Source organism: Humulus lupulus, chromosome 8 (genome assembly GCF_963169125.1).
Source record: "Humulus lupulus chromosome 8, drHumLupu1.1, whole genome shotgun sequence".
NCBI classification, from domain to species: domain Eukaryota; kingdom Viridiplantae; phylum Streptophyta; class Magnoliopsida; order Rosales; family Cannabaceae; genus Humulus; species Humulus lupulus.
This window is the reverse complement of record NC_084800.1, coordinates 114,057,854-114,075,045: the sequence shown is the minus strand read 5'-3', so window position 1 is coordinate 114,075,045 and position 17,192 is coordinate 114,057,854. Positions and strand designations below refer to the sequence as shown.

At 38.2% G+C, this 17,192-nt stretch overlaps 1 protein-coding gene across 1 annotated transcript; it reads right to left on the bottom strand.

Annotated features, from left to right (window-relative positions):
• Positions 1-3,254: 3,254 nt before the first annotated feature.
• Positions 3,255-6,164, bottom strand: LOC133798338 (uncharacterized). The gene is made up of 3 exons (XM_062236574.1): positions 5,516-6,164; positions 5,061-5,426; positions 3,255-4,080 (listed from the first exon to the last, which is right to left on the bottom strand). Exons 1-3 carry the CDS (start codon positions 5,798-5,800, stop codon positions 3,436-3,438), a joined length of 1,296 nt encoding a protein of 431 aa, XP_062092558.1. The 5' UTR covers positions 5,801-6,164; the 3' UTR covers positions 3,255-3,435.
• Positions 6,165-17,192: the final 11,028 nt, after the last annotated feature.

The following is a 17,192-nucleotide window of genomic DNA, read 5'->3' as shown; positions in this document are numbered from 1 at the left end:
GGTAAGTGTATTTTGATTGTATAGTTCCTTCACCACTTTCATTCCTTTTCTTCAATATATTCACCCTGTTACAAATGGTTTTTAGGAGTGTTCCAAAGTCCTAACTCTGTCCTCGTATCCCGATAATTTTGGTAAGGAAAATAGGATAGGATTTATGTGTTATATGATTTATATGTTATCTTATGATTATGTGTTATGAAATATGCTATAATATGTATAATTGTAGACTTGGGCATATGACCCGTACAACTAACAAGCCCCAAATAGATTATGGGCATATGACTTGCTTAGCTAGCAAGCCCCACTAATCTAATGGGCATATAACTTGTTTAGTTTATGGGACCCCAAGTAATAATGGCCATTATAGTATGTATGTGACATAAGTGTTATAATATGTTTTATGTTACATTATGAATTTTATGTATATGGTTATATGTTAGATTTTCCTTGCTGAGCATTAGGCTCACTCCTTTTATGTTTATATGCACAGGAAAATAACTTTGGTGGCGGTAAAGGTTCTTGGAAGCTTTGGGGATGTGTATTGAGGCGGAATGGATTCAAAGAGCCGAGAGTTTCGATTCAAGGATGAAGTCTTTACTTATGTTTTTATATGTATTTTTCCGCACTTATTTATGTAATCTCTTTTAATTACAATTATGTTATGTTTTGATTTTAAAACAATGGGATCCCATATCCTAACTTAAATTTTATGTAAGTTTAACCTTTATTTTTACAAGTTTTTAATAAAGTTATGATCTTTTCACTTGTAAGTTCTATTAAGGATTAGGGTCTATGTGTAGTTTTCATTAATGGTCCAAAGTCTAGAGTAGTTGGGTCATTACAGTTGGTATTAGAGCAACGGTTCCTTCGCATGAAGTTCTCCTCGATACACACACTCAAAAGCTCCGAATCTGACCGCCAAGTAAGTATTTAAGTTATAGTTACTTTGCTTATGTGTATAGCTAACAATTTTTAGTATTTATGTTTTCAGTTAAGTATGAACGGGGCATTAACTTATGAGGATATCCGAGCCATTAAGGCTTTAAAGAGAATAAGAGAACCAAGAAACACCATAGGAACACTAGAGAGAATCACTCGGAGATTGCTTTTGTTCCACCGAGAGATAGGTCACCTTCAAGAAACTAAGCAAATCATCATGAGAGCAACGGAGCAATATGTTTTAATAATTAGACTATTTAGAGATATCCATCTCGTAATTGAAGCCTTAGAGGAAATATGAGAAACAATGGATGATGAGGACGAACTACCAGCAGCAATGCGATATTACTTTCTTCTAATTAGGTTCACTTCAAAATCCGAATTTCAGTTTACCAATGAGCAAAAACATAGGATTTTCGCAAACCTTCTGAGATGACATTTTGATGCACATGACAATGAGGATTATGAAGAGCTAGATGATGATATGTTAGATGAAGGGTCGGATGTAGAAGATCATGATTTTTAGAATAGTAGTTTTCATTGTTTGTTTTATTTATTTCTTTATTTTATGGTTGTAATAAGCGAAAAACTATTTTTTCCAAATGAATATCATGTTATTTTATTATCATGTATGAGTTTGATTTTATTTTCGCAATCAAAATAAATAATAAATAAAATGAATAATGACTAAGTTCGGTGAGGGTGGATACAAATCAAGTTTCCACGATTGCATCGCAACAACATCGAAACACAATTGATTTTGCATTGAAAAAACATTGTTTTAGCAAAAAAAAAGTTTTCATAATTGCATCGCAAGAGTATCGAAACATCATCGATTTTGCATCGAAACACCATCGAAAAAGCATCGTTTTAGCCAAAAATCAAGTTTTCATGATTACATCGCAAGAGAATCGAAACACCATCGATTTTTCATCGCAAACCATCGATTTTGGATCGAAACACCATAGAAAATGCATCATTTTGGGCAAAAATCAAGTTTTCATGATTGCATCGCAACAACATCGAAACACCATTTGTATAAAAAAATCATCGTTTTGGCCAAAAAACAAATTTTCATGATTGCATCGCAAGAGCATCGAAACATCATTGATTTTGCATCGAATTTGCATTGATTTTGTATCGAAAAAGCATTGTTTTTGCCAAAAATCAAGTTTCATGATTGCATCGCAAGAGCATCGATTTTGCATTGAAAATTCATTGTTTTGATGTAATTTAGATGCTTTTTTGATGGTGTTTCGATGTAAAATCGATAGTGTTTCGATGCTTTTGTGATGCTATTATGAAAACTTGTTTTTTTTTTTTTTGCCAAAACGATGCTTTTTTCGATGCAAAATCGATGGTGTTTCGATGTTGTTGCGATGCAATTATGAAACCTTGATTTTTGGCTAAAACGATGATTTTTCGATGCAATTTCGATACTCTGCACTGAAATTTGACGAAAACTATGGAAGTTCATATTTTTTTACTTAAATGTCAGTTTCAGATGATTTTTTTTTTAATTTTGGTATTTTTTTGAAATCTACAATATTAGAATGATAGAGAGAGAGCGAGAGTGAGAGAATGAGAGATGTTAGAGAGAGAGTTCGGATTGAGAGAGAAAATGAGTATTTAAATGTTAATAATATTTTTATCTAAAAATTGAAATTGTCATATATTTTGGATAATAACTTATGTTGACATATTAAAATTTTTTACTAAATTATCATGTATATAATATGAAATTTCCCAACAAATATTACACAAATAATAAAATAATTAATATAAAAAGAAAAAAGACTCCATTTCTCTCATATACATATATAAGATGATGAGAGGTAAACATTCTCTCATTTTTTTACAAAATTTGTCAGAAGAAGTCCGTGATAAAGATCATGAAAGTAGATATACTAGTTTTAAATAGCTTATAACATATAATTTTATTTTGCAAAAGCAAAATTACTAAACAGAGAGTGAGTAGTAGCATTACATGGCGACCAAACGTTTATCTCTTGAGACAGGAAAAACATTAAAATTAAAATAATTGTTCCTCTGCTGCTGCAATTCAAGAAGGAAAAGTAAAAAAATTAAGATTGAAGTCAATATTCCAAAGAAAACAAAGAGAATTCAAATATGAAGAGAGACCATCATGAAATGTTTCAAAATTGATTTGGAAACTCTCTCATTGGTAAAAAAACAAAATTATCATCGTCTGTTTTAGTCTCTTTAATGCCAACGTATAAAGTTTCTTTTAATTACATTAGTGATGAATGACGTGAAAACTCTAATTAGTAACATTGTAGAACGAAAGAAGAAAATTGCAAACAGAGCATAAATCAAAATAGTCGTGTTTCATATCGTACAAAATGTGACTAATTTATAGATGCTCATCTATTACCAAAACATGTATAAATAATACAATGATGGAATGAAGGCTATTTTATATATGTTGCTTTGCTATGTACAAAATTAGAAACCAATAAAACCAAAAATTTACACTTATTCATCTTCATCACTAGTACTAACAAAGTTCTCATGATCTTCCTCCTCATTTAAATCAATGGCGGCCACTTTGGAAGCACTAATCCTAGAAGAAGCAGATCGAATTTTGAATGGTAACTTTGGATTAGTACTACTAGTCACTAAACCACATCCTTCTTCCTCTTTCTTAAGATCACCAGGAGGCAAGAAACATTCCATTGACAGTCCCTTTATGTTAAAATCCACTTCTTCAATTTCCCAAACTTCCTCCATTCTCGTCCTCGAATGGCCGGTCGAGTTTTCGCCGAATCGAAATAGCGAGACCGTGGTTCTACCAGAGTGAGCGATGTTTACACCGTCGATGGTTCGGTAATCTTGGATCAAAGACTCCATTGTCGTTTCCCAGAATATGTTGTCGTTGTTTCCGGAGGCTTTGATTCTGAGGAGATGAGAGTCTTCGAGTTGTACCAAGAGACCTGTTCTCTGGCTGAAGTAGCCCCATATGGTGTGTCGTATTATCTCGACGTTGTTGCTGCTTCTTGCTTTTAGAGTTGATGAATCGGCTTCCAGTTTTAGGATGAAACAATCTTCGTCGTTTATTGCTTTCTCACCAACACAAACTGAGTTGGAGAACAAATTTGCTGTAGAACTTGGATCAAGACCCTGTTTCAGTATGAAATTCTTGTATTAATTAGTATATATTGCACCAAGAAGAACAAAAGTTTTAATGTGAGCAAGTATCCAATATAGTTTTTTTTTTCTTTCTTTCTATAGTATACAAGTAATAGCTGGTTTTGTTGTATAGGTTGAGCCTTGTTTAATGCCAGGCTAACAAATTGAGTGGGCTTTAGATTTCCTTACTCCAAACGAATATCACAAAAAAATACCTTATCCAAATCCAGAATACTAAGAATTCATATATACTAAATCAACAACCAACAACCCTGTGATCTACTATGTATCTAACCAATTAAACATGTATACCCAAGTGTTATTTTTTATTGGTGTCTAGCTGGTAAAGAAAAACATTCTTGATTCGTTTGTTTGTTATTTTATTCTTCAGTTGTATATTCGCATTTAGAATGTTTGACTTTAAAATATATATTTTTTAATTACTCCAAAAGTCTAGAGAGCAGTTGTAGGATTTGACCAAGTTAAGATTGAATTGTGAAAGCACGTTTTGAGTTAAGAAATAAAGACGCATTAGCCTGTGGGCCAGAGTTGGTTAACCGAGCTGAACAAACATGGAATTTAGGACTTGGTACTTTCCTAGATGAAGTCTACGAAATCTCCAAATGAAAACACTTTAGTTGTTGGGTCCAGCTATGTGTATAAACACAAAACCATGGAAATCACCTAGGAAAGAGCCCACTAATTGCTAATATTGATGTGTCCCATCAACTTTTGTAAAGAAATCACCTACCCCTTTATTAAAAAAAAATTTGTCATTTTTATGGATCATCAATATCAACCGTAATCTAACGATTAATAACAATAAATATATACTTTCAAAATACCTTCATTTAATTACTTATTAAGACTAAAGCACTTTATGTGAATACAATGGCATGACTTTATATTACTCTAGTACTTTGTGTTTTTTACTATTACGTAACACGTAAAAGCAGAAAAAGAAAAAGCACCTGAAGAAAACGTCTAAGGGGCCGAGGTGGGCCACGAGAAGCGTGAGAGTGGTGCCATGGGGTCTGCCTCCAAGCGACCTTCCCATCACTCCCGGCGCTGATCTTGCAGCCGGAAACCACCAACTCCAAACACCAGAGCTCCGGTCCCTTCTGCCACAGCACAAAACCTCCCATCTCCCCTCCTTGTAAGGAAGATCTCAAGTTCTTCACTTTCATGGCCTTTACATTCTTCTCTCCTGAGCAAAACTCCGAAGCTCCCATTCTCACCTTCCCCATAGCATACATGCTCTCTATTGAACTCAAAGCCTTCTCTCCCCCAACCGCCGCCGTGTATTGCTTCACTATGTATTTCGCCATCGAAGCCTCCTGTAATACACACACGCATACTATAATAAGTTAGAATATAATTAAACTCTATAACGATTTATATATATATATATTTATATAGTACTTACGATGGGATGGTCTTTGATATTACGGCTGATAAGTTCGTGATCACAAGAGATTGGTATAGGGATCAGCGGAGCTCCCACAACTCCTAACAAGAGCTGGATCTCGGCGTTGCGGCCACCGAAGAGGGCTGTCATATTGGACGGATGAGATGATCTCATCCAAGCCTTCATGTTCTGCCATGATATTATATTACTGGTCTTGGAAGCAAACATTTCCTCCGGGATTGGAACCTCGAGGACAGTTTCGAGACCATCTTCGCGGTCGAAATTGGGACAGAGTTTCCTCATTAGAAGAAAATTAAAATAAAATTTGGTGCAGAGAGAAAGGTGTGCGTAGGACTGAAGAGAAGAGAGCAGAGTGTTTTGTTTTGATGGTTTGGGAGAGAGAACAATAATAATAATCTTAAGAGTAGTAAGGCGTAGTAGTAAGATAAGAGAGAAAGAGCCTTGGACTCAAAGGGATGGAGAGAGAGAGAGAGAGGGTATGAAGGCTTCAGTTAGAGGACATTACCAACCGACCAAGAGGCCTTTCTCTAACGTGGTTCGCTTTGTCTATGTCGTGTTTGCACGCTCTCTTATTTTCTCTCTTTGAGAAAATTTTGTTTGGACTTGGTTTTTTATTTGATGATATAGGAGAGGAGACGAGAGGAGAGGGTGAGTGAGACGTACCTAAGTGAATCTCATTTGATTCGGTTTAGAGAGTATTTATATATGTTTTTCTTTTTATTAGTTTATTATTAGAAAAGGGTCAAGTTTAAGGCTTTGTAGTTTTCAAGCAAGAGAGCTCCTCACTTCCTCTGTTAGTGGGACTTTGTTTACAATCTAATCTACTGAGTTAACAAGATTATTAGTTTGACTAATATAAATGAATTCGAAATTAAATTCCTAAAACCATAATTATAGTTAATTTCTAATTATGTACAACCATATCACATCATTTAAATTTTGAGACTAGTAATTTTTTAATTTTATAACACGTGAAGTACTTATTAGTTTGACATGAATTATGGAGCTAAAAATTAGACAAAATTTTGTGCATGTGTTATAATTAGTATATATGAAATGTGAAAGTGAAATTTAGTCCTGCAGTAGGAGGCATGTCGATTTTGATTGTATGCTGCTTCGTTAACTTGCCTTTGGCCATGCCTTCATCATAAATCTTTCTTCACATAGTCAACCTCACAATAATAATAACAATTGCCAAGTTGAACCCAACTTATTTAGGCAGCAAGTCACACACATTTACAAGTTACAACTACTCAGATAAGTTTCACCACAACAAACAAATCCCCTTCATCATACGCCATAAAAAAAACAAAAAGCAAAACACACCCAAAAATTTAATATATATATATATATATATATAAAGCAAAAGGATATATATGAATAGTTGATGTCCCCATGGGTTGGGGCACTTTGCTGCCTTCTACAGCAGCGTTCATAGATATATATATCCAACGGCCAAATACATTTCACATTATAGCAAATCCAACGGATAAGGAGTAAAGATGATGATCGCCGCCTTTGATTATGATTCAAAATGTCGGCGATACGATGTCGGATGCCGGAGCATGCGGCCGACACTTTTAATTGAGGTTTCAATTAATAATAATAGTTGTTAGGAAACTACTTACACACTCAATCTAATTTTGTTCTATACTTATTATTATTCTCAGGCCAAATAAGGAGATAGGATGCCTGAACTTGTTAGCTGTATGTTGTTTTTTATTTATTCAATTAATATTTCTAGTTTTGTTCAGGGGAGAATAATCGAATATAACCAGGGTCTTTTACTATAATTATTAATTTTTAGTTAAAATACTCAGCATACTAGAAGAAGAAAAAATATCTTGTTTTTTTTTGTTTATATATGGCAACAGATTAATGTATGATTTGTCTATTCAGTTAATGTAACTGTTTATGCAATTGTGACACGTAATGCCAAAGAGAGCAAAGTCAGGAGCCTTAAATGATCGTGTTATGCACGTTCTCATGTTTTCAAAAATAATGTTTCAGCAGGTTATTACCTTTTCTTATCCAAAAACAATTGGAGGTGACAATACTTCATATTACAAAATGAAGTATATAAATAATAACAATAATGTTACAACATGAAAAAAAAATTAAAAAGGTATCCTATGTCTATGTCTGCACATTAGAGTATTATAGAATATTTATTTAAATTTTCTGATTATAGTGACAAATTAATGGATGATGAAACCGAACTCATGGAGTTCAAAAATGAAGCACTGAACTTGTACACTTGAACACATTTTCTACGGAAATGTAAATTCTTATTTCTATGTGCTACCTGTATTCTTCTTTCTCCCATATATGAAGTATTTTAGGGAAGGGTTTTCTTCTATTTCAAACAAACTTTAATAAAAAAAATTGAAAAGAAAAAAAAAAAGTCCAATATCCTACATGCATGTGTGAAATTATTAATCAATTTTGAGTTATTTAAATTGTCAAGGTTTCAAAATGTCCAAAGAGGATTGCACTGGGAGTTGAAATTAATACAAGTAGGTACTCAAAAATCAACCGAAAAATTCCACAATTGCTAACAGATAATAGGACTGTGACTTGTTTGAAATTTTAATTGATGGAACAAAACGAGCTCCCATGGACTACTTCATAAATCAAAGGATAATAGCTATTTTACTTTTCATATTCTAGTAATCTTCTAAATATATTTAATGCCGATCTCTGCAATCTACGGCGTCTCTTATTATTATTCTTATTATAAAATCATATGTGGTGTTATCTACCAGCAACATCTCACGTTTACATGACTCACAGGTATTTATTATTTTGGCTATACATGGGCAAAAAATATATATGATCTTGGAAATTGCGGAGTTTATTACATAATATTTTGGAGTTAATCATAACCTCCAATTATAATAATTGAAAATTAATTATTGATAATATTAATAAAAAAAATTCAAAATTGTTTAGGATTCCATTTAGTAGCATATCACGCGCCACCACTCGTGCAGGGATGCAAATACTTGAGTTTATACAAAAAGCATCTCTAATGAAGACTGAGTATACAGACATATTAATTATATATAGATATATGTATGTATATTGTTCAAATAATATATGGGGTCCAAAGTTGAAACTACAATGAGTGATCTCCCACCCACTTAGTAGGAATTAGGAAACGGAAAGAAATGTAATCATCATATCATCATCATCATTAGATGAAAAATATTTAAATAGAAGAGTGACATAGTGTAATGTTTATTAATAAAGTAGAGTAGTAGTCATTAGATATGGGTATGGGTATGGGATTAAAAAGTTGAAGAGAAATTAGGCGTGAGTTCCCACCACGAGCAATGTGTTTGGCATAATTAATAAGAATGTGATCGCCAATCACGCCGTGTTCTTTGCAGCAACTCGTGCATTTGACCCATTCTGACCTTGGCCATTTGTAACCTCTCTGTGCGATTTTTCCAATCCATCCCTGTGGAGCTTGTCTCTTTTTTGGGTTTATATAAAAATGGGAATTTGTTGTCTTTATTATATCACCGATTTTGCCATTTTCGACTACTGATCGACATTGACACCCATGTGTTGTGGCTGATGGCTGCCTTTTGTCGTTTCATACGGATTAGATTAGATTAGATGTGGATCAACCACAGTTTACAAGAGAATAATGTCGTTTCATACGGGTGAGTGAGTGATATTTCACTGAGTTTGAGTGCTTGTTGGATAGCCACACTTTATGTTTTCTCCATTGATGATCAATAAAAACTTCCATGATGAAGTTCCAAAACTGACTTAGAAGACTAGGAAACTAGTCTTTGAACCAGTATAAACCTACTGTGTATTGTTCTATTTCTATTCTTTGATTCAAATATTTCTGTTGTGCATTGTTTCATGAGTTATACATTGTTAGAAATTGTCTCATAAATATACATATATTAGTCTATCTAACTGTTGATTTGTGATCTTGAGAGTACAAAATACAACACGTATAATATAAAATAATGTTTGATTAAACAATGTGACAAAATATGATTTGTCACACTTTGTAACATATTATTGAGAGTCACAAAATTGAACACATGTGTGTGCCAAAATGTAACATATATTGGAGTTACAAATTTGTAACTCCCAATAATGTGTAGATTGTATGTTACACATTTGATATTTGATTTCACAAAGTCATTATGAAATATGATTGTTGGAGATATGTTTTTAACTCCCGTTAGGTGTTTGGAGGTACAAAATCATGTGAGAACTGATTTGGGATATTTTGGAACGTTTTGGAAAAATGACATTTTGTGCTGATAATAGCTTGTGGCCGTGACCATTGACATTCCCTGGCCACGGCCTGGGGGACAGAGGCCAGTGAGGCTGACAGCCAATTTGTTTTTTCAGTTTTTTTCCAATTTGAACGGTTCTAACATCCCAAGTAACTCCCAAATCTCCATTTTAATTCCATAAACATCCATTTAATAAACATATGTAACAACTATGAAGGTGATGGAATTTGAAATTCAAATGGTGTTTCAAAACTCTATAATTAGAAGTCTAATGCTCACTTGTAATACAACTCTATTTCTATCCACTAGAGCACTTGCTAGAAATACACCAAAAGACTTGATTATTTCAGAGAATTATTTCCAATATTGAGAGAATCTCTTAGTGCTTGAGATAGGGGAAATAAGCTTTTGGGCAAAGGTTATAAACCTTGTTCAAGTTAGTGATCCCTAATGCTCTTCACTTTGGTTGTGTGAGTGAGAGTATTTTACTTTTTTGTTATTGTTATTTTTTCTACTATTGCGTTTGTCTTCTCTTCTTCTATTTTCTATTTACATATTTATTTGTATCCTTTGTTTTAGAGTTGTAGTTCTTATAATTTTCTTCTTCCTCTTATTTCTACATTTACTTGTATTTTAATTATTGAGTTGTAATCTTATTTAATCAATTACCTTGTTTATTGTATTTTTGCATAGAGTTGTATTATGTTGACGCCGTTTTTCGTCAAACAGTGAAAGAAGAGCACATAAACAATAGTTGATAATGGCCAATTGAAATAAAACAATGTAAACACACGATTTTTACGTGGTTCAGCAGTTAAATCTGCCTAGTCCACGAGTCTTTGTTATTGAACTCAAGATTATCTCTAGGAATTCTTCAAGAATGAATTCTCCAGAGTTTTCTCTCAATGATCAGAATTTCGGTCCTTTACAATGGTGCATGGCTTCTCTATTTATAGAGAAGGCTGCAGAATACTATCCCACATATTTTGGGTAGTTACTCTTTTTGTATAAATAAAATAAATGGCTTTAAATGCCTATAATCAGATATAAAAGGAAACGTCCCCTGAAGACCAGGAGACGTATAACTGACCAAATAATATCCCACGATTCTAGGGGATTTACAATAATAAATGAGGATTACATCTCATATTTATAACACTTGTAGATATTCAAGGTGGTTATCGCGTATCTCTAAGGCTTTAGCTTCCCAGGTTTCTCGTCGTCTACCGAGCTAGAAACATCTCCCGAGGCCACATGGCTTTCGAGATCGTATGTGCGTCGAGCTCGGGACCCCTGATCCGAGGTCGTCCCTGAAGATAAGAGCGTTCCCGGAGCTATTTTTCGAGAACATGAATACTTCGAGGTCACCATACTCGAGGTCGTCTATGTCTTGCAGGCTCGACATTCGATCCTGGAGCATGTTTCCAACCTTATGAGTCCACTTATTTACGAATCCAACTTTCGAGATCATATTTAACACAGCTCGAAATCTTGGTGTAACACCTTGCCCCCTCAAAAGTATTTGTTCGAATCCTAAGAGAAGGAAACTTTTGAACTACTTTCTTTGAGAACTGTACCGTCACACTTTTGAAAATGGACACGCGTCAGCTGGGTATTGCTCATTTTTGGTACTTGAGTACCTTGGAAACATGCCCACGATCATCCGTCTGCCTCCTTTTCGGCGCCATCTTGTCATTGATTCCCATCCGTCCGATCTAGCAGGGATTTTATTCGACGCCCCGGATTAATCCCCCTTTTTCCATCTATATATACGAGACCCCCTTCTTCATCTTCATTTTTACCTTCATTCACCAAAAGCAAGAAAAGAAGAAAAAAGAAACCAGAGACCTCCTCATAAAAAGTTTCTATTCTGTGCATGTTTTCTCGGCCAAAGAAACAAAGAAACCCTGGTCTGTTCGAGTCCGTGAGTTCTTATTTGCAACCTCTTCTTCAATCGAAAATCTCCCTGCAATCGCCATTATTGTGTAAGTAAGCAATCTTTGTTTCCCATTTTGTCAGTTTTTATTCAAACTGTTCTTGCTGTGTACGTGTATATACTAGTTTACATCCTTAGCATAATACGAAAGGAGGTTTTGATCCGATAGGCTCTTATGCTTTTTAGACTTCCGTACTGGATTTACATCACTGGTTTATACCCGGCTTTCGTATTTGAGTGAGGTTCCTATTTTCTGGGTTTTGAAAATTTTTTAGGCGACGTTTCTTGTACACTAAGTTTTCGGGTAAAAAACATGGGCCCTGATAAATGCACGAAACCCAAGGTTGCCTTTCCTGGTTAACCGCCACTTTCTTTTCCCTTGATTTTCGGGATTTTCAAAAAATTATCCACGCTCCTTTCTTTTTCGTGGAACGCACGCCCTGACTCTTCAATAAGGGTCTTGATATTTAGCTTGTTTCGCTCCTAAACCCCGAGCTCATAAGTTCGAGCTCGGAACTCTTGCATGCATGGCCCTCACCATTTTTTATTTCTCGCTAGATGTCACAGAATCTGGAAAGACGGTGGGGGTCATTGCTGGCACTCCCTTACGAGCCAAAATCTCCGACCCCAGAATCGATGTTCGCCCATAATCAACGTCGGATAAGAGAATACGATCTTGCGCGCGAGCAAGAGGACATTCGAGCTCACTACCACCGCCAGATTGACGAGGTCATAGAGGGGAAGAGGAGAGTTCTTCGAGAGGCCCTCTATCCGGAATCCAATTCAGGACCTAGGCCGATTCCTCTCGATCCTTCGTTAAAGGTTACTGTCGCGTACCATCCGGGAGAGCTCAAATTATCACTAATGGGGGAACCTTCCTCCTCGCAGCCGGGGAGAGAAATGTTTGAGGCCGAGCACTACTGGAGCTCGGTTACCACAACTAGCCAGATAACTGAAATCCTGGCTTTCCACGGCCTCAGCCTGTCAGGCTCCTTGAAGTGTCGACCTCCGGCCGAGCATGAACGAAGCTGCTTCGCCCCTGGGGGCCGCGACGCCAGTGTGAAATACGCGGCCTGGAGCCAGGAACATATGAGGGCAGGAGCTCTGTTGCCCTTGAAGTCTTTTTTCAAGGACTTCACGGATTTCGTTGGGTTGGCCCCGTTCCAACTCAACACCAACTCTTACAGGGTACTGTCTGCCCTGAGGTCCTTATACCACGAGATGGAGTGGAAAGGACCTTCGCCTCAAGAGATCTTGTATCTCTTTTGTCTGAAAAGTAACCCCTCCCGAGCTCGGGGAGGGGATGGCTTCTATTACCTCTCGAGCTATCCCAAGGAGAAGAAGGTCTTTGAAGATCTTCCTAATCATTCGCCCGATTTCAAAAAGGCCTTCTTCTGGACGGATGGTCTGTCCCCGTCTCGACACTATTCGTTCAGGCGGATTCGTAAGTATTCTTGTTATCTTTATTTCCGTGCTCGTGACTTTAGCTCTTAGATCCGTACTTAGTAGAAATATGTTGTCTTTCAGCCAATTTTTCAGCGTCCCACTCCCGACGATACAATGAGGGAGCATAGAGAGACCCTGCTCCAATTCCCTCGTGGCAGGAGGTCCCTCTTATACCTTCTACACGAGGATAAGCTCCGAAAGTGCGGACTTTTGGGGGAGGGCCAGTCCACCTTTGACTGGTCCAATATAAAATATGAACACTGGGAGCAGGTACCACTGCCCACAGGGGCCCTTCCTTCGAGGAGAGAAACGAGGCCGCCACTTCCAGTTTGCCCAAGGAGCCCGCTGTCTGTGAATGAGGCTAATGATGAAGCCTCGAGCTCGGATTCGGATGAAGGTAAAGTCCTTCCTACCTCAAGAATGTGGTCCCCGACCTTACTAAAACACAGGCCCAATAGGTTAGTCTCGTGCCCACAGGATAGATACCACTTCTACATATGGAGTTGGGTAGATGAATGCGTCCATAGGTTTGATAGTGGGCTTGGGAAATACGACACCATGTACACCACGGACGAGATGTGGAACGGGATAGCCGTTCAGTATAGGACCAACGATTATAGGGACCTCTTGAGGTTATCACCCACATATAGGGAAGGCACTCCCCCCGCCTCCTCTGAAGACGGGGGAATTTTATGGTCCCCAAGTTCGAGCTCGAGGGAGAGTCCCAGTTAGGTTTCCTCTATCATCACCTTATATGTCTGTGATACTGAAACAACTTGTATGCTTCTCTTTTATTAACTCGCTTTGTGTTGTGACATGTGCAGGCAAGATGGACTCCGACCTCGACAACATCATCGACGGCGCCGGCGCCGGCGCCAAGAGGAGCAAACGCCCCAGAGCGGGGGCGCAGAGGACTGACCAGCTAGGCAAAGGCCCCAAGAGGTCCAAGAAAACACCTCCCCTTGCTCCGCCGGTTTCGAGCTCCATCGCTGCAGCGACTTCCCAGGCTGGTGCTTCCACAACGGCGCCATCCTCACAGGTCGTCGCCTTGGCCGTGGCGCCGACCTCGCTGGTCGGTCCCTCCGCTATGGCTGAGTCCCAACCCCCCGTGGCGGTTCAGCCCTCCTTAGGTCCGCCTTCTAGAAGGCCTTCTGCTTCTCAAGCACAGAAGCTATTAGTCTCCACCCACATGGATGCATATGTGGTTGATAATGCCGCTGGGTCCCATGGATCTACGCTGGTCTCGGATGTTATGTCCCGGATCGGCCAGAGCTATGGCAGTCTCGAAGCTCCCCAATGGCAGTGCTTAAATGACACCCGAGACTGCACTTTTCTCTACGAGAAGAGTATCGAGCATACTGCCGCAGTGAGTATCCTTCTATAGTCCTTCCTTTTCTACTTATACTCACATTGACCTGGAGCTAATGGTGGTTTTTTTTCTTTTTTCAGGCTCTTGCCTTCACTGCCCAGCTCAACTATAAGCTGAACAATGAGGTCCATTCGAGCAAGTCTCATGCTCAGGAAGCGAAGGATCTCCAGCTCAAAGCATGCGATGATCTGAAAGCAGCGAATGCGAAGCTTGAGGCAGAAGCCAAGGAACGTGAAAACATGGCCACTGAGCTCGGGAAGCTGAAAGCTGAGCTCGAGGAGCATAAGAAGGAGATCACCCAGCTTCAGGAGACCAACAAGAAGCTTGAAGAGGACAAGGCTGCCACCTTCGAGATCATGGAGGATGAAAAAACTCGCCTCCTTGCTGAATACAAAGAGAAGAAGGAACAAGCAGTTGACTCTGCTATGTACCGAATGTGGGCCTACAATGAAGATCTGGATACCAGCTTCTTAGGTCCTCACGAGGCGCCGCTTCTTGAAAGGTGGAATGCTCGGCTCGAGAAGGAAGAAGCTGAACAGCTCGAGAAGGAGAAGGCTGAGCAGCTCGAGAAGGAAAAGGCTGCTCGGGATGCCGTTTTGGAGGGAGCTCAGGAGGATAGTCATGCTATTCGTCCTGAGGAATCCGGTGCTGCAGATGCTGAGAAGGCCAAGGAGACTCCTCTTCCTTGACTCTAATCTCGGGGGAACCATTTATTGGGGCTGCGTCCCCTTATTTGTGTAATTATTTTAATTTATGCCCTCGGGGCTGATACAATTTCTTTAAATATTACTTACATATGCTTTACATTTCTTGGCTTGAAATATTTGGCGCATTTTATATTGATGAACCAGTTATGTTTATTTAGTCATACAAACATATTGTGGATTTAAGTTCGAAGCTCAATGCATTCATGCACAGTTTGTTCAAATTATCCGCTTCCGACCTCGTTATTTCTCAAGGTCGGGTATTACTTTAACCATGAACACGAAAGTACTTATATGGTATGTAATGTGAATGATTTGGTTATATCTTTTTTGCTTAGTCACTTTTCCTCATCCTCAGTCTTTGCTCCAAGGTTAAGAGTTCGAAACTATTTTTCTTTAAGATATTCCAGCCTCGATCTCGACTTATTTCGAAATAGGCTTAGGTTCCTACTTATCATCGATTAGTTTTTTGGCTGGTTTGTTCCAAACCTGTTAAGTTTGCACATCTGGTTAACTCCAAACATTTTCGGTTCTTGATAGTTCGGTTATGTCCGAACTATCTAAGCTCGCGTATTTGGTTACATCCAAATACTTTATGTTTTTGATAATTCGGTTATATCCGAACTATCTAGGCTCGCGTATTTGGTTACATCCAAATACTTTATATGTTTTTGATGATTCAGTTATATCCGAACTATCTAGGCTCGCGTATTTGGTTACATCCAAATACTTTATATATATATATATATTTTTTTGTATATGTTATTTTATTTTTTAAGCTAATGGTATATGTACCAATGATACCCCCTTAATATCCTATGAGTGTGACCATAGGTTATTAAATTAAGAGAGATTGCAAAAATGAAAAGAAATAACATATTTGAACGAAATGGATCTTTTATTTGATGTCATTCAAAAACAAATAAGCTAATACAAATAGAAACTCATGGTTATAGGCAACACTTTTCCTACACTACTGATAGTAAGGTCTAAGGTGTTCGCCATTCCATGCTCGCGGTACTAGGCTCCCGTCCAATCTCGCAAGTTTGTACACACCAGGTCGGATGACTGACTCTATCTGGTATGGTCCTTCCCAGTTCGGCCCGAGCACTCTAGCTGCCAGATCTCGAGTAGCCAAGAATACGCGTCTTAACACCAGATCTCCCATTCCGAATTTTCGATCTCGAACCCTCTTGTTGAAATATCTGGTAGTTCGTTGCTGGTAGGCAGCATTTCTCAGCTGGGCCTCTTCTCTTTTTTCTTCGATCAAGTCTAAGGTTTCCTCGAGCTAAGTATGGTTTGAACTTTGGTCGTAGGTCTGAGTTCGGATCGTTGGGATTTCGACTTCTATGGGCAACATTGCCTCGCAGCCATATGCTAGAGACAATGGGGTATGTCCTGTCGAGGTTCGAGCCGTTGTCCTGTATCCCCAAAGGACTTGGGGCAATTCTTCGGGCCACCGTCCCTTCGCTTCCTCCAACTTTTTCTTTAGTGAACTCTTGAGAGTTTTGTTCACAGCTTCGACCTGGCCATTCGCTTGAGGGTGGGCCACTGATGAAAAACTCTTTATTATACCGTTCTTCTCACAAAAATTGGTGAATAGGTCGCAATCGAACTGAGTTCCGTTGTCGGATACGATATTCCTCGGTACTCCGTATCGGCACACGATGCTCTTTACAACGAAATCAAGGATTTTCTTTGAAGTTATAGTTGCCAATGGTTCAGCCTCCGTCCATTTTGTGAAGTAATCCACGGCGACTACAGCATATTTTACTCCGCCTTTGCCAGTCGGGAGAGAGCCTATGAGGTCGACGCCCCATACCGCGAAGGGCCATGGGGATGTCAACATGGTCAGCTCGGATGGTGGGGCTCGAGGTATCGTGGCGAATCTCTGTCATTTGTCGCACTTCTTCACATACTCGAAAGAATTCGCTTTAATGGTTGGCCAGAA

Excerpts from the sequence above, each read along its gene's own strand:
- LOC133798338 (XM_062236574.1), bottom strand. The coding sequence starts at position 5,800 with ATGAGGAAACTCTGTCCCAATTTCGACCGCGAAGATGGTCTCGAAACT. Across the intron at positions 5,427-5,515 it reads ATATCAAAGACCATCCCATC|GAGGCTTCGATGGCGAAATA; the intron begins GTAAGTACTATA and ends TGTGTATTACAG. Across the intron at positions 4,081-5,060 it reads CCCTTAGACGTTTTCTTCAG|GGTCTTGATCCAAGTTCTAC; the intron begins GTGCTTTTTCTT and ends ATACTGAAACAG.